The sequence below is a fragment of the Erinaceus europaeus genome, chromosome 10 (assembly GCF_950295315.1).
Source record: "Erinaceus europaeus chromosome 10, mEriEur2.1, whole genome shotgun sequence".
In the NCBI taxonomy this organism is placed as follows: domain Eukaryota; kingdom Metazoa; phylum Chordata; class Mammalia; order Eulipotyphla; family Erinaceidae; genus Erinaceus; species Erinaceus europaeus.
In genome coordinates this window covers 1,585,972-1,609,702 of record NC_080171.1, presented here as the reverse complement: position 1 = coordinate 1,609,702, position 23,731 = coordinate 1,585,972, and the positions used below count along the sequence as shown (strand labels likewise).

At 51.7% G+C, this 23,731-nt stretch overlaps 1 protein-coding gene across 1 annotated transcript in view; it reads right to left on the bottom strand.

Annotated features, from left to right (window-relative positions):
* The window catches only part of SVEP1 (sushi, von Willebrand factor type A, EGF and pentraxin domain containing 1), a 215,554-nt gene that overhangs the window by 19,746 nt on the left and 172,077 nt on the right, over positions 1-23,731 (bottom strand). Inside the window, exons 38-42 of the mRNA XM_060199027.1 lie at positions 14,351-17,064; positions 9,937-10,165; positions 5,405-5,560; positions 2,501-2,564; positions 1,021-1,194 (exon numbers count right to left, since the gene is read on the bottom strand). Coding sequence (XP_060055010.1) covers positions 1,021-1,194; positions 2,501-2,564; positions 5,405-5,560; positions 9,937-10,165; positions 14,351-17,064 — 3,337 coding nt within the window. The remainder of the gene's footprint in view (positions 1-1,020; positions 1,195-2,500; positions 2,565-5,404; positions 5,561-9,936; positions 10,166-14,350; positions 17,065-23,731) is intronic.

Here is a 23,731-nt window from a genome sequence, read left to right as displayed (position 1 = left end):
TAACCAACCAACCAAACAAACAACACTAGTATAGCTACAGGCCCTTTGAAATATAACTAAAATATGCCTACTAGCTATCTACAAAATGGAGGACCCCCCAACACTTCATCTGCACTATTCCAGCACTATTGATTGTTCAACAATTTGTTTGGCTTTGTAGGTTAACTCTCTTTTCAGCCACCAGGTTCCAGATGCCAGCAGGATGCCGACCAGACTTCCCTGGACAGACGACCCCACCAGTGTGTCCTGGAGCCCCGCTTCCCCAGAGCCCTGCCCCACTAGGGAAAGAGAGAGACAGGCTGGGAGTGTGGATCCACCTGCCAACACCCATGTTCAGCGGGGAAGCAATTACAGAAGCCAGACCTTCCACCTTCTGCATCCCACAATGACCCTGGGTCCATGCTCCCAGAGGGACAGAGAATAGGAAAGCTGTCAGGGGAGGGGAGGGGATATGGAGCTCTGGTGGTGGGAATTGTGTGGAGTTGTACCCCTCTTATCCTATGGTTTTGTCAATGTTTCCTTTTTATAAATAAAAATTAAAAAAAAAAGTCTTTGTGAAGCGGGTACCAGCTGAATCCCAAGGCCCAGCTGTGAGACTGTCCACAGTCAGAGTCCTCGTGACCCATGCCTGACTGCGACTGCTGCTTTCATCCCCATGCTATGAAGTTATTACTGTGTCTATGTGCACGCTGCTGCTATTGTAAGGGGATGTATCTTCTCTCTGCAGTTCTCTCACACCCTCCATCAAATCCACTACACACAGATGTTAATTTTTTTCATTAAGTCACAGATTCTAGTGGCTTAGACTTGTAGTGTCTAAGAACTCTGATAAAAGTTAATTCTCAGACAGGACATTTTAGTTAATGGCAGTTGAATTGAAGATAGTTTGCCCCATGGTATCTAGTTCAGATATGAAGCAACCGCTTTCCCTGCACCAGTAGGGCTTCCTCTACGGCTCAGACATGGGGAAGTAGTCCTGACACTGACTCTGGTTAAAACTCTTATGAAGTCAACACACACGTTTGCAGAGAGGAGCTGGGTGGCTCCAAGTCCCGTCTGCAGAGCAGTGCGCCTCAGCAGCCCCTGCCAGGCTGTAGCCCCTGTCACAGGAGAACACCACAGTGGGTCCAGAAGTCCCGTTTTCAATGTCAGCTCTTCCATTCAGAAACTCCAGCGGGGCTTCACACCTGGCCTCTGAAAAGAAAAAAGAAAAACAAAAGTCTCCTTTGAAATGCTTCCTCTTCCCTTCTGCTCCAGTGAGCTGTATCACAGCCTATTCTTGTGTGGGACATCAGGATGTAAATTGAAGGAGAAAAATGCATATTTTTAAAATTATTATGAAACCTTGCAGGCAATTAAAGATAGCCACGTTATCTTATTGGCTGTAGCTGTCTGCACGCACCTGTCACCTTTGTTGCTAATAATACTGAGTATGAGTGGAGTCAAGGAATTCTCACTGAAGCCACTGCTATGACCAAGCACCTTCTGGATAGTATTAAGCCTAGTTCTTACACCTAGCAACAATTATGTGACATGCAAGGATGTTCAGATAAATCTGAAAACGGTTTTAGAACAACTATGTCCCAAATATTGCATGAGACATATTTACATTATGATCATTTTAAAACCTGAATTATGTAGCTAACAGCCACACTTAACTAGGAGTCTTTTTTTTTTTTTCCTTCCCTTGTCTAAATCCAGCAACCTTACAACTTGGAGATGATCTCACTTTACAGTTGAAAACAAAGGCTCAGCTCTCTGATACTTTAAATACTTTAACTAGGACCCTACTTCTTGTAAAGGGAAATGAAAGATGAAACAATTGTCAATATAGCACGTGACTGGAAGGTATAAAGAGCATGGAACCATGAACTTGGGGAAATTATTTAAAAAATTTTTATTTACACTGACAAAATCATAGGATAAGAGGGGTACAACTCCACACAATTCCCACCACCAGATCTCCATATCCCATTCCCTCCCCTGATAGCTTTCCTATTCTTTATCCCTCTGGGAAAATTTTACATGACTCCCAGGGATATAAAGAGCCTCATAGACTTAAGGGTAGTTTCTGGTGAGAGACAGAGGGAGAGAGGGAGAGGGGGAGAGGGAGAGGAAGAGAGTGAGAGGAAGGGAGAGAGAGGGAGAAAGGGAGGGGGGAGAGGAAGAAAGGGAGAGAGGGAGAGAGGGAAAGGGAAAGGGAGAGAGGGAGAGAGAGAGGGGGAGGGGGAGGGGGGGGGAGGGAGCCCTTACTCGCATGCTGACAGGCTCACCTAGGTGAGAAAACCTTTTATGAAAGTTCTCCCAGTTTATGAAACTGATCCCAGCTCTTTACTCATGAAGCCTGTTGATAAAGTGTGGCCATTTCTGTTTTGATACACAGTGAGGGGCGAGGGTAATAGCACAGTGGTTATACAAAAAGACTTCCGTGCCTCCAGCACCACAGGTTCCAGGTTCAACCCCTCACCACCACAATGAATGCTGGGAGTCACCTACTTACTTCTGCACACGGCGGGGGCTCCGCTCCACCGTCTGTTCTCCCCACAGACGCGCTCCCTGTCCCCCTGTGGATCAAAGAAGCAGTGCCAACATAGTAACTCCAGAATGAATGAGCAGATGGTAAGAGGACGGAGGGGTCCAGCTCTGTGCCTGAACTGCTCAGAGTTGGGATGCTAAGCGGATTTATCAAGTCCATGTAGTTTAAGAAGGCTTGTGCTCTCAAGAACACTTTCCTCAAATCACTAACACTGTGTATGGGAGTCAGTTAGTGTGATTAAGGTGGAGACCTGGCTTCACTTTCTACTTCCATGGCAGCGGATGGTAGCCAGTATCAAAAGAGATGTTTTTGCTAAATATATTTAAAATATTTTGAACTGAATTTATTCTGAAATATTCCCTTTGCTGTTTTCTACCTGAGGAGTATGGTAGACCATGTGGGCTGCTATCCATGCAGACCAGACCGTGGAACGTGCCTAGTTACGGCACGGACGCAGGAGGGCATTGCTGGGTAACGCGGTGGGCTCATGAAAGAGGAGCTCGCCCTGCACACTGTCGCGTGCTTTTACGTCGAGATGCATAGTCCGCTCTCTACAGAGATGTGCACAGGAGCCCCGGCTCATGGCCCTGGTCTGTATCTAGGTTCGGGGGCTGTGTTAGGAGGTGCACCACCCGGGTGGAAGTGAGTTGGTGCACCACCCGGGTGGAAGTGAGGAGCTGGGAACTGGCTCACCAGAGTAATGGAGCGGGGCAGTTGACACCTTGTCGATCGTTATTAGATCAACAACAACAATAAAAGATCAACTGGCCCAAGCATTTAGAATTTTAAGCACTTTGAATAAAATATTCCTAAAACTTACTTCCATGCTTCCTGAACTAGAGTAATATCACTGCCGTTTTTCGAGTGACCATTCTAAGGACTGTTTCGAGGGGCTTTGTCTGCTTCTCGGGCTGTACAGGCCTGTCTATTCCCTGCAGTCACTACCATTCCATAGAAGTCAGGAGTTTCACTCATCCATTTTTGGATTTGATTTTTATGAGTTTGCTTCTTCATGTTTTGCTTCTTATATTTTTCTTACTGCAGTTATTCACATTCTTAATCTTTTCTGATGTATTATGAAATAATAAAATACATTAAGATTTGCAATATTGTATGGTATGTTAAAAATTGGTTTCTGGGAGTCGGGCGGTAGTGCAGCGGGATAAGCGCACATGGCGCAAAGCACAAGGACCGGCATAAGGATCCCGGTTCGAGCCCCCGGCTCCCCACCTGCAGGGGAGTCGCTTTACAGGCAGTGAAGCAGGTCTGCAGGTGTCTGTCTTTCTCTCCCCCTTTCTGTCTTTCCCTCCTCTCTCCATTTCTCTCTGTCCTAGCCAACAACAATCACATCAATAACAACAATAATAACTACAATAATAAAACAACAAGGGCAACAAAAGGGAATAAGTAAAAATTTAAAAACAAAAGGAGAAAGATGTGGAAAACTTCATAAGGACTAGAGACAACTGTAGCCTTAAAAAGACTCAGTGGACTGGACGTGCATGTGATATTTGGGTCCAGCCTATGATTCACAGCTGGACGTGATATGCTGCACGGGAGTATAACACGCGTCTTTTTAAAAATATATATTTATTTATTTCCTTTTTGTTGCCCTTGTTTTTACTGTTGTTGTAGTTATTATTGTTGTTGTCATTGTTGGATAAGACAGAGAGAAATGGAGAGAGGAGGGGAAGACAGAGAGGGGGAGAGAAAGACAGACACCTGCTGACCTGCTTCACCACCTGTGAAGCGACTCCCCTGCAGGTGGGGAGCCGGGGGCTCGAACCGGGATCTTTATGCCGGTCCTTGCGCTTTGCACCACCTGCACTTAAACCACTGCACTACTGCCCGACTCCCAAACCAAGTGTCTTTTAAGCCGTCCTGGCTTCACTACTCTTTTTTTAAATTTATTATTTTTTAAGATTTTTATTTATTGGATAGAGCCAGCCAGAAATTGAGAGGGAAGGGGGAGACACAGAGGGAGAGAGACAGAGAGACACCTGCAGCCCTGCTTCACCACTTGCAAAGCTTTGCCCCTGCAGGTGGGGACCGGGGGCTCGAACCCACGTCCTTGTGCACTGTAGTGTGTGCGCTCAGCCAGGTGCGCCGCCGCCCGGCCCTCCCACTGCTCTCTAGGTGAACTGCTTCTACCCATGTCTTCCTCTTCTTCACACTTTAAAGCTTTTCATGTTTCTGTGGCTTTGCACCACCTAGTTGAGAGCTGAATGCAGGGGGTGGGGGAGACAGCATGACAGTTCTGCAAACAGACTCTCCTGCCTGAGACCCTGAAGTCCCAGGCTCAGACCCGGCACCACCATCAGCCAGAGCTGAGCAGGGCTCTGGTAAAAAAAGAGACGTAGATTAAATACAATTTTAAAACGAACGCTCCTTGCTTCTCCTTCTGTGGCAGTGTTAGTGACTCCTGCCAGGCAGGTCTGGGAATGGCAGACACCTTCGGTTTTTGTATGCCTGGTATTGTTTGGCCTGCTCCTTCACCTCGAGTGACAAAGTGACAGTCATTGCCTTTTGCAACCTTGAATATGTCACCCACCCTCTCCTAGCCTCCATGGTTCCTGCTGAATGAAAGTCCAGGGTGCAGTGAGGAACTCCACCCTGTATTCTCACAGTCTTGCAAAGTACTATTCACCACAAGTAAAGGTAACTTGAGACAAAGGTAACAAAAATACTTGAGACTTAAAAAGTTGTGAGTCACCTTAACTAGGTATCAGAAGATGTTATGGTGTAGGGCAACGAAGTACAGAATCTTTTACGACCAAAAGCAATGTCAGCAGTGGTGCTGATACTAAAAATGTTCCTGGGCATATGAGAAACACAATTCAATTCTAGTTTAACCGACTGTTTACTCACCTCTAGTTCATACCCAGGTTCACAGTGATAAACAACTGTGCTTTCCAAGGTGTGTTGACTGCCAACCACAAATCCGTGTTCTGGAATTTCAGGTTTCTCACAAGAAATTGGAATGCAGGACCCTGCTGAGAATGGGGGCTCCCAGGTTCCATCAAGCTGGAAACAAGCAGTAAATTGTAAACCAGTCAAGAGTTAGTGAATCTGAATGCAGACATCCTCAGATTTGGGCTTGTAGCAAGATCACTCATAAAACAACAGATGAACACACCTAAAGCCGGGTTCTAGCTGCCACTTATTATCTCTGGCCTTAAAAAGCATATCTGAGATGATCATGATCAGCAGTACTCAACTAGTGCATAGTACACACATGCCAAGGCTCCTTCACATATCACATGACTCTACACTTTTAATTTAAAATTATGAGAAACAGCAAATTTTCTCAAAGTCTGCAAAGTTGACTTCCTTTTCTCCATTCCATCAACAAATGCTGGAGAGGGTGTGAGGACAGAGGAAGCCTTCTGCACTGTTGGTGGGAATGTCAATTGGTCCAGCCACTCTGGAGAGCAGTCTGGAGAACTCTCACAAGGCTAGACCTGGACCTTCCATATGACCCAGTAATTCCTCTCCTGGGGTTATACCCCAAGGACTCCATAACGCCCAACCAAAGAGATCTGTGTACACCTATGTTCATAGCAGCACGATTCATAATAGCTAAAACCTGGAAGTAACCCAGGTGCCCAACAACAGATGAGTGGCTGAGAAAGCTGTGGTGTAAAATGGAATACTACGCAGCTATTAAAAACAATGAACCCACCTCCTATTCCAATATCAATACTGCGTCTGTTCTGAAGTGGGTCATGCGACTAAAATCAAACTAGGTACATATTAATTCACTGCCAGCAGAGTCAGAATTGAAACTCTTTAGCCTCTAATCGACTGTGTACACACAGTGATTTCCCCTTTGCAATTACTACTCTCTTGCTAATGCTTCTCTATGAAAAAATTCCCCTAAAGATGTATTTATTTATCTTAAGAAAGAGAATGAGAGGAAAGGGAGAGAGAGAGAGACTGGCAATCAGGCCTGGCTCACCTCTGGTTTAAGACGGCCCCAGGATGGGGCCTCTAGCTTCTCAGGCCTTGGGCATACAAGCTAATGCTCCAGGAAACTGAGCTGTCTCCCTGACAGCCCCCTTTTATGAGATGTAGAGGATGAGCTGGCCATGCTGCCTAGTCCCTACAGACTAGTCAGGATTATCTACCCCTGTCTCACTCACAGCTGAGCTGGCCATGTCACCTAGTCCCTACAGACTAGTCAGGATTATCTACACCTGTCTCACTCACAGCTGAGCTGGCCATGTCGCCTAGTCCCTACAGACTAGTCAGGATTATTTACACCTGTCTCACTCACAGCTGAGCTGGCCATGTCGCCTAGTCCCTACAGACTAGTCAGGATTATTTACACCTGTCTCACTCACAGCTGAGCTGGCCATGGCGCCTAGTCCCTACAGACAAGTCTGGATTATCTATACCTGTCTCACTCACAGCTGAGCTGGCCATGTCGCCTAGTCCCTACAGACTAGTCAGGATTATCTACACCTGAATAACTCAGCGTTGAGCTGGCCATGTCGCCTAGTCCCTACAGACTAGTCAGGATTATCTACCCCTGTCTCACTCAGAGTTGAGCTGGCCATGTCGCCTAGTCCCTACAGACTAGTCAGGATTATTTACACCTGTCTCACTCACAGCTGAGCTGGCCATGGCGCCTAGTCCCTACAGACAAGTCTGGATTATCTATACCTGTCTCACTCACAGCTGAGCTGGCCATGTCGCCTAGTCCCTACAGACTAGTCAGGATTATCTACACCTGAATAACTCAGCGTTGAGCTGGCCATGTCGCCTAGTCCCTACAGACTAGTCAGGATTATTTACACCTGTCTCACTCACAGCTGAGCTGGCCATGGCGCCTAGTCCCTACAGACAAGTCTGGATTATCTATACCTGTCTCACTCACAGCTGAGCTGGCCATGTCGCCTAGTCCCTACAGACTAGTCAGGATTATCTACACCTGAATAACTCAGCGTTGAGCTGGCCATGTCGCCTAGTCCCTACAGACAAGTCAGGATTATCTATACCTGTCTCACTCACAGCTGAGCTGGCCATGTCGCCTAGTCCCTACAGACTAGTCAGGATTATCTACACCTGTCTCACTCACAGCTGAGCTGGCCATGTCGCCTAGTCCCTACAGACTAGTCAGGATTATCTACCCCTGTCTCACTCAGAGTTGAGCTGGCCATGTCGCCTAGTCCCTACAGACTAGTCAGGATTATTTACACCTGTCTCACTCACAGCTGAGCTGGCCATGTCGCCTAGTCCCTACAGACTAGTCAGGATTATCTACACCTGTCTCACTCACAGCTGAGCTGGCCATGTCGCCTAGTCCCTACAGACAAGTCTGGATTATCTACACCTGAGTAACTCACAGTTGAGCTGGCCATGTCGCCTAGTCCCTACAGACTAGTCAGGATTATCTACACATGTCTCACTCACAGCTGAGCTGGTCATGCCACCTAGTCCCTACAGACTAGTCAGGATTATTTACACCTGTCTCACTCACAGCTGAGCTGGCCATGGCGCCTAGTCCCTACAGACAAGTCTGGATTATCTATACCTGTCTCACTCACAGCTGAGCTGGCCATGTCGCCTAGTCCCTACAGACTAGTCAGGATTATCTACACCTGAATAACTCAGCGTTGAGCTGGCCATGTCGCCTAGTCCCTACAGACTAGTCAGGATTATCTACCCCTGTCTCACTCAGAGTTGAGCTGGCCATGTCGCCTAGTCCCTACAGACTAGTCAGGATTATTTACACCTGTCTCACTCACAGCTGAGCTGGCCATGGCGCCTAGTCCCTACAGACAAGTCTGGATTATCTATACCTGTCTCACTCACAGCTGAGCTGGCCATGTCGCCTAGTCCCTACAGACTAGTCAGGATTATCTACACCTGAATAACTCAGCGTTGAGCTGGCCATGTCGCCTAGTCCCTACAGACTAGTCAGGATTATTTACACCTGTCTCACTCACAGCTGAGCTGGCCATGGCGCCTAGTCCCTACAGACAAGTCTGGATTATCTATACCTGTCTCACTCACAGCTGAGCTGGCCATGTCGCCTAGTCCCTACAGACTAGTCAGGATTATCTACACCTGAATAACTCAGCGTTGAGCTGGCCATGTCGCCTAGTCCCTACAGACAAGTCAGGATTATCTATACCTGTCTCACTCACAGCTGAGCTGGCCATGTCGCCTAGTCCCTACAGACTAGTCAGGATTATCTACACCTGTCTCACTCACAGCTGAGCTGGCCATGTCGCCTAGTCCCTACAGACTAGTCAGGATTATCTACCCCTGTCTCACTCAGAGTTGAGCTGGCCATGTCGCCTAGTCCCTACAGACTAGTCAGGATTATTTACACCTGTCTCACTCACAGCTGAGCTGGCCATGTCGCCTAGTCCCTACAGACTAGTCAGGATTATCTACACCTGTCTCACTCACAGCTGAGCTGGCCATGTCGCCTAGTCCCTACAGACAAGTCTGGATTATCTACACCTGAGTAACTCACAGTTGAGCTGGCCATGTCGCCTAGTCCCTACAGACTAGTCAGGATTATCTACACATGTCTCACTCACAGCTGAGCTGGTCATGCCACCTAGTCCCTACAGACTAGTCAGGATTATCTATACCTGTCTCACTCACAGCTGAGCTGGCCATGTCGCCTAGTCCCTACAGACTAGTCAGGATTATTACAACTGTCTAACTCATAGTTAACTATTCCTCTAATGTCAGAAATATAAATTGTATCTCATTTTTAGATGGTATACTTTCACATAAATTATTCTAGATATTACTGGTTCTCTCTCTCTTAATGTGGTGATAGAGCCTCACAGACGCATAAAACCACTGCCCTGAGGCCAGTTTTCTCTTATTTTACAGATAGATAGATAGATAGATAGATAGAGAGGAGAACCACTCCACCATCCATGGTGCTGTCTGTCCCTGGTGTTCTCATGTGGTGCTGACACTGAAACAGGACCTTGAGCTTGGTAGGTTCAAACACTACTAGGTGAGTCCTCAGCTCCTGTCTAGTGACTTTTTAAGGCTACACAACCTAGCCTTTTCTTCCCTTCACTTCCCTTCCCTCGTCCTCCTCCTTCTTCTCCTTCTCCACCTCCTCCTCCTCCTCCACTTCCTCCTTCTCTCCTCTCTCTCTCTCTTTCTCTCTCTCTCTCTCTGTCTCTCTCCCTCTCCCTCTCTCCCCTCTATCCTCCCAGTGAGCCCTTGGCCCCTGTCTAGTAATTTTTTAAGGCTACACAATCTTTCTTTTCCTTTCTTTCCTTTCTTCCTCCCTCCTTCCCTTCTTCCTTCCTTTTCTCTCTCTCCCCTCCCTCCCTTCCTTCCTTTTTCATTCAGAGACACTATTATACACACAGAGAGATGTGCTATATTTCCACACTCCCGTTAAGACAGACTCTCACCTGACATGTTGATGTGTTCACTCCATCATAGGTAAACCCGTGTGCACATGAGACAGACACTTGCTTGTTCACACTGAAATCATCTCCGTGGACCAGTAATGGGTGAACGGCGCTTGCTGGCAGGAGACATTTCTTGGGGCTGCAAGAGATTGTCTGAGGGGACCAGTGGCCATCTGCCTGGCAGATAAATGTGTCTGTATCTGCGTCAATGACATAGCCTTCCAGACACCTGCGGAGGGAAAGCAGAAGCGACTGTCTTGAAGAGAGCACAACATTTTCAGCCATCTGTTCCTGGATTTAAGGAGCTTTTAGGGGGTAGATAGCATGGTGGTTATGCAGAGAGATTCTCATGCCTGAGGCTCTGAAGTTCCAACCCCCTGCACCACCATCAGCAAGAGCTGAGCAGGGATCTGGCAAGAAAAAAATCACTTTTGCTCAAAGACTGTCAGAAAAGGAATGCTTTTAGGATCTGGGTGGTGGCGCACCTGGCTAAGTACACACTGCAGTGCACAATGGCCTGGGCTCAAGTTCCCGGCCCTCACCTGCAGGAGGGGAGCTTCATGAGTGTGAAAACAGTCTGCAGGTGTCTGTCTGTCTGTCTCTCTCCTCCTCTATCTCCACCTGCAGGAGGGAAGCTTCATGAGTGTGAAAACAGTCTGCAGGTGTCTGTCTGTCTGTCTCTCTCCTTATCTATCTCCACCTGCAGGAGGGAAGCTTCATGAGTGTGAAAACAATCTGCAGGTGTCTGTCTGTCTGTCTGTCTCTCTCCTCCTCTATCTCCACCTGCAGGAGGGGAGCTTCATGAGTGTGAAAACAGTCTGCAGGTGTCTGTCTGTCTGTCTCCTTCTCTATCTCCACCTGCAGGAGGGGAGCTTCATGAGTGTGAAAACAGTCTGCAGGTGTCTGTCTGTCTGTCTCTCTCCTTCTCTATCTCCACCTGCAGGAGGGGAGCTTCATGAGTGTGAAAACAATCTGCAGGTGTCTGTCTGTCTGTCTCTCTCCTCCTCTATCTCCACCTGCAGGAGGGGAGCTTCATGAGTGTGAAAACAATCTGCAGGTGTCTGTCTGTCTGTCTCTCTCCTCCTCTATCTCCACCTGCAGGAGGGGAGCTTCATGAGTGTGAAAACAGTCTGCAGGTGTCTGTCTGTCTGTCTCTCTCCTTCTCTATCTCCACCTGCAGGAGGGAATCTTCATGAGTGTGAAAACAGTCTGCAGGTGTCTGTCTGTCTGTCTGTCTCTCTCCTCCTCTATCTCCACCTGCAGGAGGGGAGCTTCATGAGTGTGAAAACAGTCTGCAGGTGTCTGTCTGTCTGTCTCTCTCCGTCTCTATCTCTACATACCCTCTTGATTTCTGGCTCTTTCATCCAGTAAACAAATGAAGATAATTTTTTTAAAGAAGCTGTTGAAAGGTGCAAAATAATGTCTCAAAGGGGACTTAAGTTTAAGTTAATTAGAATTACCAGTCAAAGACATCAAGATAGAAGTTGGCTTTTCAAGCTGAGAGCAACCTGGGTGTGAAACTCTATAATGTTTATAATTTACATTTACCCGCTCAGCAGATGTTTACACAGCAACAAGTAGACACCAGTCATGATTCTAAATCCTCTAAAAATATTAACTCATCTTATTCTCATGTCAACCCTGTGAGCAGGTGCTATTATAAGTAATAAAACGGACACCAAAATAATTTCTTTAGGAATGGAGACTCCACCTATGGACTCTGGTTACAGTTTACAAAGTGAGTCCTGAGAAACAGGGGTGAAAGACACTCCTCAAGATGCCAGACACACCAACAGAGTCTAACATTTAACAGAAATGCTAAAAGGCACTTCAAGGGAGCTGGCGGTAGTGCAGCAGGTTAAGCGCACGTGGTGCAAAGCACAAGGACCAGTGTAAGGACCCCAGTTCGAAACCCCAGCTCCCCACCTGCAGGCGAGTCCCTTCACAAGCAGTGAAGCAGGTCTGCAGGTGTCTGTCTTTCTCTCCCCCTCTCTGTCTTCCCCGCTTCTCTCCATTTCTCTCTGTCCTATCCAAGGACAGCAACAACAACAACAATAATAACCACAACAATGATAAAACAACAAGGGCAACGAAAGGGGAAAACATGGTCTCCAGGAGCAGTGGATTCATGGTGCAGGCACCGAGCCCCGGCAATAACCCTGGAGGGAAAAAAAAAAAAAAAAGGGAGCTGGGCAGTGGCGCAGTGGGTTAAGCGCATGTGGTGCAAAGTACAAGGACCAGCATAAGGGATCCCGGTTTGAGCCCCCGGCTCCCCACTTGCAGAGGAGTCGCTTCACAGGCGGTGAAGCAGGTCTGCAGGTGTCTGTCTTTCCCTCCCCCTCTCTGTCTTCCCCTCCTCTCTCTATTACTCTCTGTCCTGTCCAACAACAATGACATCAATAACAACAACAATAATAACTACAATACAACAAGAGCAACAAAAAGGAATAAATAAATAAATAAATAAATTTTTTTTAAAAAAAAGGCTCTTCAAAAGCAAGGAATCTTTATTGATTTCCTTCCCTGAGTGGGATCCACTGCTCTGTAGTTTTCTTATTACTGACTACTCTCTCGGCTTACTGCAATCAGGAGAAAATGCCCACAATAGGCTTCTTAGGACGAGTCATTGAATTATTAATAATAATCAAGAAGGCAGTCCACTAGGGCTTGTTCATAATTCCAAGCATGAGTTAGCAGGTTGAGTGGCCTGTGACTATTCACTTCTGATATTATTCCAATAAACAGTATCAACGCATTCCCTACTGATACATATTTGCATATGGAATATATACGAAATATACATGGGGAATCTATGTAATACACGCTGGAGAGGCAGCGCAGAGTGAAGACACTGCAGCACGGAGACCCCTTCAGTGTGGTGCGGGGCGACTGACTCTGGGCTGCACACCCCACAGCAGCGCACTATCCTAGTGAGCTATTCGCCAGTCCTGAAAACATGCCTCTCGAAGCTGTTATTGCTGGGACCCTGCCTGCAGGATTCCACTGCTCTCGCAGTCTCTTTTCCCTTCCCTCTAGATAGAGGGTAAGAGACAGAAAGACAGAGAGGGAGAGAGATACCAAGAGGGGAGGAGAGACACTGCATTCTCTGCAGGGGCTCCTGTGGTGGCTCCGGGCTCGCCCCTGCGCTCGCCGTCCCCGCACTCGCCCCCAGGCTGATGGTGCACTTTGCCCAGTGCGCCGCCTGCCGCCGCCTGCCACCCCTCCTCGGAGCGTCTCTCTGATAGACTCTAGACAAGCACTGTTTAAAAGAAGACTCACTGTGCATCTAGTTTCTATTCAGCTGGGATAGATCGAAGTCTCCCTACAAAGTATCTCTCTCTGAGGGGTGGTATGGGATGATCTTACTTCAGGTTGGACTGAGGAAATTCAGAAAGAAAGGGAACCGCCGAGGGAGGCTTGGACTGGTGTGTGTATCTCAGCGAAGCAAAGGACTCGGGGAGGGAAGCCTGCTAGGCCTCACGCACAGCGGAGGAGAGGGACTTAGGATGGTGGCGAGCATGGTGGGCAGACACCAGCAAGGGGAGACGAGAGCTGTGCCGCACATCAGCTGTCCACTAGACCACGACTCCCCAGTGCCAGGGTCTGGAAAGTAACAGCAACAGAAAGACGGGAGAGAATTCCAAATGCCTGTTTCAAAAAGGTCCTGGAACAGGCTGGCAGAGGAGGACCTGGGGGGGGGGGTTGTATTGTTATGTGGAAAACTGAGAAATGTCACACATGTACAGACTATTGTATTTACTGTCGGCTACAAACCACAAATCCCCCAATAAAGAAATTTAAAGAAAGAAATAAAGCATATCTCTCCCTTTCCACCGGTCAGGGTAAGTGTGTGCCTATGTGCCTGGGATCTTCAGCTTTTACTCAACATCTGCATGTCTTCCTGTGCTGCAGTGACGCAGGAAATCGCTCGCAGCTGCGGAGGGAAGTAGCCACCTGAGGCCAGCCTGCCTTAGTCAGCACAGAGGACGGCGGGGATCGCCGCTTCTGGCCTCTAAGTGCCTTTGGATCGTGACTCTACTTTATCAAAGGGTCTCAGTCTGCAAGGATTAAAGATTGGGAACAAGTAAGAAAATTCCTCTCCGACAACGTCTAAGAATCTTCTAACTTAAGAGATGTTAAGGTTAATTAGAGGACCTTGAGACTTCACAGAACTCTACAGACTGTGATAACCATAACCATCATATTAAGAACTACATTTTGAAAATGCAGAAGTTAATTTTTATAGTTAGTGAGTTCCTATATAATCATGGGTAGAATAAAGCCACACGATGAGCACTTTCTTTGGAGAGCAATCCAGAGATGCTGTCTAGTCTCCAGTTACTTTTTTTTTTTTTAACCTCTCATTTTCACTTCAAAACCTGCACCCCTTCCGGCCTCCAAGCCCCGGCCTTACCTGAGTTTCACCCGACTTCCATAGGTGTGCGTCTCTCCAGTTGCCACCGCGTGAGGGACGGAGGGCGGGGGTCCGCAGGACAGGGGCTCACAGACTGGGGGCGGCTGGCTCCACGCCCCTCCCTCCGTACAGGCCACGTCGGAAGTGCCTTGCAGGACGTACCCCGATCTGCAGTGGTAGCTGATGCCATTTTCGCCCAGCGAGCCGCTCTCCGTGATGAAGGCGTCTGGGACCACCGGGGGAGACCCGCAGGTCCTGTGCTCGCAGCGCGGGAGGTCGGAGCTCCATCGGCCCTCGGCGTCACAGGCGATTTCGGGAAGGCCCAGGAGCCTGAAGCCGCGGACGCACCGGATCCGGACCGCCGTTCCACAGGCAAAGTCCGTCCCGTTGGCGGCGGCCCCGCCCGGGACGTCGGGCGCAGAGCAGCGGCACGGCAGGCAGGACGGGGGGCTGCCGCTCCAGGAGCCGTCGGCCAGGCACCGCCTCGAGGCGCTCCCGTGGAGCCGGTAGCCAGGGAGACACCGGTAGCGCAAGTCGCCCCCTCGGCGGAGCACGCGCCCGTTGGGGATCCCCGGGGCCGGGTCTCCCGGGGGCTCACAGGCCAGCGGCTCACAGACGGGAGGCTCCGCATCCCAGGTGCCGTCCGGCCGGCAGGTGAGCCTCCGGGCGCCCCGCAACACGTAGCCTCGCTCGCAGAGGACGAGCACCTGCCCCCCGGGGCCCGAGTCCAGGCTCTCCACCGCGCCGTGCGCCACGTCCGGGAGGCCGGCGCACCGGGCGCCCGCGGGCACGCACCGCGGCGGGGCTCCGCTCCAGCTGCCGTCGGCGAGACACAGGCGGCTCCGCGGGCCCTCGAGGAGGAAGCCTTCCTCGCAGGAGTGCTCCACCGCCTTCTGGAACGTGAACTCGGCTCCTTTGACCCGGCCGTGGGCCGGCACGGGCGGCGGGCCGCAGTCCACCGGGAGGCAGCTGGGCTCGCTCCCGTCCCACTCCCGGCTCTCCCGGCACGTCCTCCTGCGCGGGCCGTGGAGCACGTAGCCCGGCTGACACTCGTAGTCCACGGCGCTCAGGTAGCTGTAGTCGCCGCCCCGGACCGAGCCGTGGCTGATGGCCTTGGGCCTGCCGCACGCCGCGGCCTCGCAGCGGGGCGGGGTGCCGCTCCACCGGCCGCCCTCCAGGCAGAGCCGGACGGCCGCGCCCACCAGCCGGTGCCCGGGCCCGCAGCTGTACCGCACGGCGCTGCCCGCCGCCGTCTCGCTCAGGCGCAGAGCCCCGTTGTCGGGGGCCTCCGGCAAGCCGCACCCCGCCGAGACGCAGGCGGGCGCGCTGCCGTTCCACGTGCCGTCCTCCTGGCAGGTGAGCACCGGCTCCCCCCGCAGCGCGTAGCCCGGGTGGCAGGAGTACAGCACCGTGGCGCCGTACAGGAAGCCCGGAGCGGGAAGGCGCGGGGCCCGCTCCGGGGCTTCCATCCCAGGCTCGTCCCCGACCTTCCGGCAGTCCCCGAAGTCCACGTGCGGGGGCAGCCCGCAGTCCAGGGGCACGCACGCGGGCACGGCGCCCGACCAGCCCGTCTCCCCGCAGGTCTGCATGGCGTGGCCGGCCACCTGGAAGCCGGGCAGGCAGCTGTAGATGATCATGGCGCCGTAGCTGTGGTCGGCGCCCTCCACGAAGCCGTTCTCGATGGGCTGCGGGGGCTCGCAGTGGATGGCGCCGCAGGCCGGGGCGGCCCCGTCCCAGTCGCCCGTGTCGAGACACGTCAGGGTTGCGGAGCCGTTCAGCCTGAAGCCGCGCTCACAGGTGTAGGCCACCGTCTGTCCGTAGTGCAGGTGCGCGTAGGAGAGCCGCCCGTGCGGGATCTCCGCGGGCCTCGGGCACGCCACGGGCTGGCAGCGCGGCCTCCCCCCCAGCCACTGGCCGCGCTCTCCGCACAGGGCGCTGGCGTTCCCCACCAGCTCGAAGCCCGGCTTGCAGGTGTAGAGGGCCGTGCTCAGGTAGGCCAGGCCCTGCACGTCCACGATGCCGTGGGGGATCTCCTCGGGCTGGGGGCACTCGACCGGGACGCATTCCGGCAGCGGGGAGCTCCAGGTCCCGTCCTCCTGGCAGGCGGCGCCGGGGCCCCCCCTGAGGAAGAAGCCGTCCACGCAGGAGTAGGTGACGGTGCTTCCGAAGTGAAGGGCGGCCGTCGCGGCGGGGACCCCGAAGGCGATCAGGGGAGGCGGGGGGCACACGACCGGCTCGCAGACGGGGAAGGAGGCGTTCCACTGCCGGGACGGCAAGCACCTCAGGGCGGCCGGGCCCCGCAGGACGTGCCCCTCCCTGCAGGAGAAGGCCGCCCCCGCCGCCAGCTCCTTCAGCACCAGCCGGTTCTCCGAGAGAGGCGGCTCCGGGCACCTGGCGGGCACGCACTTGGGGCTCGGCCTCCCGTTCCACGCGCCGGACTTCAGACACGTCCAAGAGCCGTCGCCCACGAGCTCGTAGCCCTCGTCGCAGAGGAACCGCACCCTGGACCCCACGGCGAAGTCCTCTCCCGTCGCCGCCACGGAGCCGTGCTGGAGCGGGGGCGGCTTCCCGCAGCGGAGGGGCACGCAGGCCGGCGGGGACGCGCTGTGCCACGAGCGGTTGGCCTGGCAGGTGAACAGCGGGCTTCCCACCGGCGTGTAGCCTGCGTGGCAGCGATACCTCGCCTCGCTCCCGAAGACCTTGCCGGTGGCGTGCTGCGGGGGAGAAGACAGGTCAGCGCGGCCCGCGGGAGAGAGGGTCTGAGCGGCGAGACCCCCGCAGCCCTGCTTCACCACCGTGAGGCTTCCTTCCTTGGCTCCCTGCAGGCAGGGCGGCCGTGCGGTGCTCAGCGCTGTGATGCGAGCGAGCGCCGCGTCCCGGCCGGGTCCCTGAGACCCATCACAGTGAAACCCGGTGCGTGAAACCCGGTGCGTGAAACCCGGCGCGCGAAACCCGGCGCGCGAAACCCGGTGCACGAAACCCGGCGCGCGAAACCAGGTGCACAAAACCAGGTGCACGAAACCAGGTGCACGAAACCAGGTGCGCGAAACCAGGTGCACAAAACCAGGTACACGAAACCAGGTGCACGAAACCAGGTGCGCGAAACCCGGTGCGCGAAACCCGGTGCTCGAAACCCGGTGTGCGAAACCAGGTGCGCGAAACCAGGTGCGCGAAACCCGGTGCGTGAAATCCGGTGCACGAAACCAGGTGCGCGAAACCAGGTGCATGCACCCAGACGCAGGCAGGGCGGGAACCAGGGGCTCTGCAGGCCGCGCGCCTAGGCTGTGGCCACCGGAAGGCAGGCGAGGAGCCAAGGCGGCGGAGAGCAGAGTAGACATGGGGCAAGGAGACCACTCAGCGGCTTTGCATGTGCGTGAAGTCCTGGGTCTACTCCCCTGCTCTGCATTAAAAGAACTTCATACTTCTCTTTTTCCATGAAGTCTCTCTTAATTTATTTTGTCTTATCTTTATGTACTCATTGGACAGAGACAGCCAGAAATCGAAAGGGAAGGAGGTGACAGAGAGACAGAGAGACACCCGTGAAGCTTGCCCCCTGCAGGTGGGGACTGGGGGCTTGAACCAGGTGCACCACCCCCCAGCCCCCCCCCCCCAGGACTTATATTCCTCTCATAGGTCCATTCTTTTTTTTTTTTTTTTAAATAATCACAGAGGACAGTTAGAAGCTGACTCGGGTCACTGCCATCTCAGAGGTGTCTGCCCAGTGTCAGAACACCAGCAGAGAAAAGCCTGGTGTGGCCGGGAAGCAGTGCGGGTGCAGCCCAGGCCGTGCAGGCCCGAGGCATCTGCTCTGGTCCACCACAAGCCAGAGCTGAGCAGGGCTCCGGTGAGAAAAGAGAGAGAGAGAAAGAAAGCGTGTGAGAAAGACTGAGGGAAAAAGCAAGAGAAAGAAAGGACCAGAGAAAGAAAGGGGTTAAAAGAAAGAAAACCTGATTAAGACAGCTGTCAGGCTGCACTGAGGAAACACAGCCAAAAGCACAGACGGTCTGCGTTCAAGCAGGTCCTGTGGACACAGACTGCTCTCAACTGCTCTCATCGCAGGAAGGGACATACAGACATGTCAGAACTGTCTGATTTTTAAAAAGTAAATAAAAGGCTATTCATGAGTATCTTAGTCACAGTCAGGTTTCTTTATTCCTTCCCTCCTTCCCTCCTTTCCTCCTTTCTTCCTTTCTTTCTTTTTATTTATTTATTCCCTTTTGTTGCCCTTGTTGTTTTATTGTTGCGGTTATTATCGTTGTTGTTATTGTTGTCATTGTTGGATAGCACAGAGAGAAATGGAGAGAGGAGGGGAAGACAGAGGAGGAGAGAAAGACAGACGCCTGCAGACCTGCTTCACCGCCTGTGAAGCGACTCCCCTGCAGGTAGGGAGCCGGGGGCTCGAACCGGGATCCTTACGCTGGTCCTTGTGCTTTGCGCCACCTGGCTTAACCCGCTGCGCTACCGCATGACTCCCTCTTTCTTTCTCTCTTCCTTTCCTCTCCTCTCCTTTCTTTCTTTCTTTCTTTCTTTCCTTTATTCCCTCTCTCTCTCTCTTTCCCTCTGTCTTCCTCTCTTTCTTTCTGAGAGAGAGTGAGAAAGAGACCGGCTGATGTGCTTGGGGCTTCAGGGTGCAAGTCCTGCGCTCTGTGTGCTGAGTCACTTCCCAGCCCACCTCCCTCCTACTCATCTTCAACGTGCTTTGAGAACAGCGGCGGCCATAACAGCCTTCTCCAGCCTGTGCGCCAGCCTTCGACACCGGGCACGTCCACACGCGAGCAGGTGGGTGAGTGCACACGGAGAGCGCGGCTTGCCTGCACGTCTGCGTCTGCTCTGTCGCTGGTTCGGCGTCTGGGTCTCCCTCATGCCCTCACCCCATCACCACACACCCCGTCACTGGCGCTCATTGGTGCCTAGAAGTATCTGCCGGATGAACGAGACCTCCTCACGTGCACGGCCTGCCTTTTTGACGGAAAGCACCACGCCTGAGCTGACTTTGTAAGAATGAGGCTGAGGCTGTGGAGTGTGTGGGGCTTTCTGAGGTGCTTGTCTAAAGTGTGTTCTACACAAGGGGCTGCTGGCTCACTAGCTCCCACTTTCTTGGTGGACTGGATGGAAACAGAGTGAGCGCTAGTGTGGGAGCTGTGCGTCTGAGGGTGAGGCTGCCTTCAGACGCTCTAAAGAAGACTGCTAAAGCCTCCCACTCGTGAATGGATTGGCCCCATCTTTTGTCTCAGATTTGGAAATAATATTATTCTAGCTTAGTTTAGAGCTTAATTGCTATAAAATAAAAATATACATCCATCTTGGCATAACTTCTATACATAAAACCTTTCATGAGCTGGGGAGACAGTATAATGATTCTGTAAAAAAATAAAAAACTCTCATGCTTGAGGCTTGAAAGGTCTGTGGTTCAATCTCCAGTACCACCATAAGCCAGAGCTGAACAGTGCTCTGGTCTTAAAAAAAAAAAAAATCATTAAAATAGGTTTGTTTGCAGGCTGGGCGTGTGGATCGACCTGCCAACACCCATGTCCAGTGGAGAAGCAATGACAGAAGCCAGAACTCCCACCTTCTGCTCCCCATAAAGAATTTGGGTCCATGCTCCCAGAGGGATAAAGAATAGGGGAGCTTCCAGTAGATGGGATGGGCCACGGAACTCTGGTGGTGGGAACTGTGTGGGAATATACCCCTCTGACCCCACAATCTTGTCATCTTGTTGATCACTGTTAAATCACTAATAAAAAAACTGAAAACACAGGTTTATAGGGGGCCAGGAGGTGGCACACCTGGTTGAGTGCACGTGTTACATAAGGCATGGAAGAACCCTGGTTCGAGCCCCCAGCCCCCATGTGCAGGGGTGGGAGTGGAAGCTTTGCAAGTGGTGAAGCAGGGCTGCAGGTGTCTCTCTGTCTCTCCCTCTCTCTATGTCCCCTTCCCTCTTGCTTTCTGGTTGTCTCTATCCAATAAATAAATACAGAGGGGAGGGGTCCCTTCACAGGTGGTGAAGCAGGTCTGCATATGTCTGCATGTGTCTTTCTCTCCCCCTCTCTGCCTTCCCCTCCTTTCTCAATTTCTTTCTGTCCTATCATATTGTTGCTGAGGAGTTATTCTGATGCAGTCTCCGCCCCCAGGTTTTTCTATGCCCCGCAAAATCCTAGAGTGCCCCCTTTCAACCAATCCTGGCCCTACACGGCACCCCTGGTTGTCGCCCAATAAAAAGCCCCCTCACCCCTCCCTTCTCTCTCTCTGGGCTCTCAGCTCTCCCTCTCTGAGGTCTCGCTCCCTGCTCTCCCCCCGTGGTCGGCCATTGCCGGCTGGCTCCACGTGGTCTGAACCAAACCTCCCCCCCATCCTATAATAAAGATTTGTGTACCCCTTTGCTCTGGACGTCCGCTCTCTTCTCCGCAGTGCAGCCTGACACCAGACCACCACAACAACATCTGGCGCCCATCGTGTTCCGTACCCACACCACGCCCGGCCTGAGGTCTCTGAAACTGCCCAGACACAGGTAAGTGGCATCTGCCCACTTCTGTGGCCCCGCGTTCCCCTCCACCATGGGAAATTTCTCGTTTTATGAGGAGGTGTCCCAGTCATTATCTCTTGACCTGGGACAGATTCGCGCTGTCATAAATGGTTTAATTTTCACTACCCCTTGGATTTTTTTAACTGTGGTTGCCACTTTCAAGATATGTAAAACGTGGTATGCCATAAGGATAAGTGACCTTGAAGCTGAGGTACGAGAGTTAAATCACATGTGCTTAAGACTTAGACGTCCTAAGTGATCAGCGGCTAAACCCAAGAATTCCGTTCCCACAGACATGCACACGTGTTCGGACGCTCCTCCTCTGACCCCGCCCCAGGCCCCTGCCTCCCCGGTTTCAGCTCTGCCCCTGGTCCCTGCCGCTGTGGTTTCAGCTCCGCCTGCAGCTTCTGCGTTCCTGAACCCCGCCCCTGCCCCTGCCATTCCAGTTTCAGCTCCGCCTGCAGCTTCTGCGTTCCTGAACCCCCCCCCCGCCCCTGCCATTCCAGTTTCAGCTCCGCCTGCAGCTTCTGTGACCCTGAACCCCCCCCCCCGCCCCTGCCATTCTGGTTTCAGCTCCGCCTGCAGCTTCCGTTTTCCTGACCCCGCCCCCCGGCCCCTGCCGCAGTGGTTTCAGCTCCGCCTGAGGCTTCCTTGTCCCTGACCCCGCCCCCTGCTGATATGTCACCATTAAGGGACCTAATGACTGAGATACAAGAGCTAAAGGATATTTTTTCAGCATTTAAGGATTTTAAACCATGTGCAGTCCACCCCGGGAGCTCTGTCCCCGTAGATATGCGTTTAGTCTCCCCTGCAGCCACTACAGCAGTTTCTACGGCACTTTCCACTTCTGTAGCTCCCTCTCCCGTGCCATCGGACCAAATCCACACATTCCCGGTAAACTTGGCCCCTTCTAAACAAAACCCTCAACAAAACCCTCAGCAGTGGCAGCCATATTCCACTAAAGTCCTTGAAACACTTAGACAAGCAGTCAGGGAGGACGGGATGCATTCTCCATGGACCAAGTCTGTCTTGAGGAGCTTTTACCAGCATTTAAATACACCACAAGACTGGAAAGATCTGGCTCGTGCTGCACTCCCAGACCCACTCTATCTTCAGTGGCAGGCATGCTTCCGCCATGAGTGCTCTAGACAATCGCAGGAAAATAGTAACAAACAGGTAGAATGGAATTCTGATGCCTTGTTTGGAGCAGGAGCTTATGAATCTGGAGCTCAGCAGGCAGAAGCCAGGTTTCCAACCGGTTATTTTGAACAGGTACGCATCTGTGCAACACAAGCATGGGAAAGGGTGACCACACCTGATGTAGATCCATCAGCTCCCATTAACTCTTTTCACCAAGGCTCTGATGAGTCATTGGCGAGCTTCATCTCAAGGGTGAAGAGAAGCTTAGAGAGAAAGGTTTATAATACTGACGTCCGCAAACTACTCCTGCGCTCTATTGTCTGGGAAGGCATGACACCACAATTCCGTCAGGTATGCCTTAATCTTAAACACCTACACCCAGATAATTGGATTCTAGTGACACAGGAACTTACATCAGGCAATTATGGGGCACCCGCTACGACGCAAGTCTATGCAGTTGCCCCACGTAAGCAAAACGGGGCCTGCTTTCAGTGCGGTCACCAAGGACATTGGCGTAACCAACGTCCTGATAAGTTGCGACCACGCCTCCAGTCAGGGAAACCACGTCTCCAGCCAGAGCAACCCCGCTTTCAGTCAGGGAGCCAGAGACCACGTACTGTTTGTCCAAAATGTCGTAAGGGGTTTCATTGGAAGAGAGATTGTTGGTCCCAATTTCATAAAGATGGTTCGCCCCTGAATGGTACAAATTCGGGGTCTGAGATTTTGTGGACCACTCCTGTTTTAGAACAAGGTCACCCTTCTATGACAGTAAAGATTGGCAATATTCCTTTTAAATTTTTGATTGACACGGGGGAAGCAAAGACGATTTTAAGGCAAGAAGAGGTTCCCCAAGATTGGGAACTCATCCCTGGACCCAGTTTACATGGAATAGGAGGGATGACGAGAGCATTTTGCACACGAGACTCGCTTATGTGGGAAGACCCAGAAGGTTCTACCGGACACTTCCGCCCTTTGGTAGATAATATTAGCACCAACTTACTGGGCAGGGATCTTCTGGAATGTCTTAATGTTAGGATATCCACAGACGCCTCTGCAGAGCGTAAAACTCATTCCCGTGATACCAGGTCTATTCAACACCCCCAATACTAAATGCCACTGTTCATAGCCAAACACACCGCTTAAGCTGGCTTTCTAATGAGCCTGTCTGGGTGGAACAGTGGCCTTTACCTAGGGATAAGCTAAATATTTTAAAAGAGCTTGTCCGAGAGCAGTTGTCCTTGGGACACATTTGTCATTCTCGAAGCCCAGGGAATACTCCTGTCTTTGTGATTAAAAAGTGCTCGGGAAAATGGCGCCTCCTTCAAGATCTCCGTGCAGTAAATAAAACCATGCAGGTCTGGGGCTCCCCCCAAAGGGGTTTGCCTCTTGCTTCTGCAATTCCCACGGGAATTCCAATCATAGCTATTGATATACAAGATTGTTTTTTCTCTATCCCCTTGCATCTGCGAGATTGTAAACGTTTTGCCTTCTCTGTTGCTTCTATTAATAACGCCAGCCCTGCTGATAGATTTGAATGGGTGGTGCTGCCCCAGGGTATAGCCAATAGTCCTACAATTTGTCAGGAGGCTGTTAAATCTGCCCTTGTCCCATATATTCATAAGGGCCTTAATATTTTTCATTTTACAGATGATATTTTAATATGGGGAAAATCAGATACAGATCTCTATGCCTTACATGATTTTCTCATTCCTGCATTA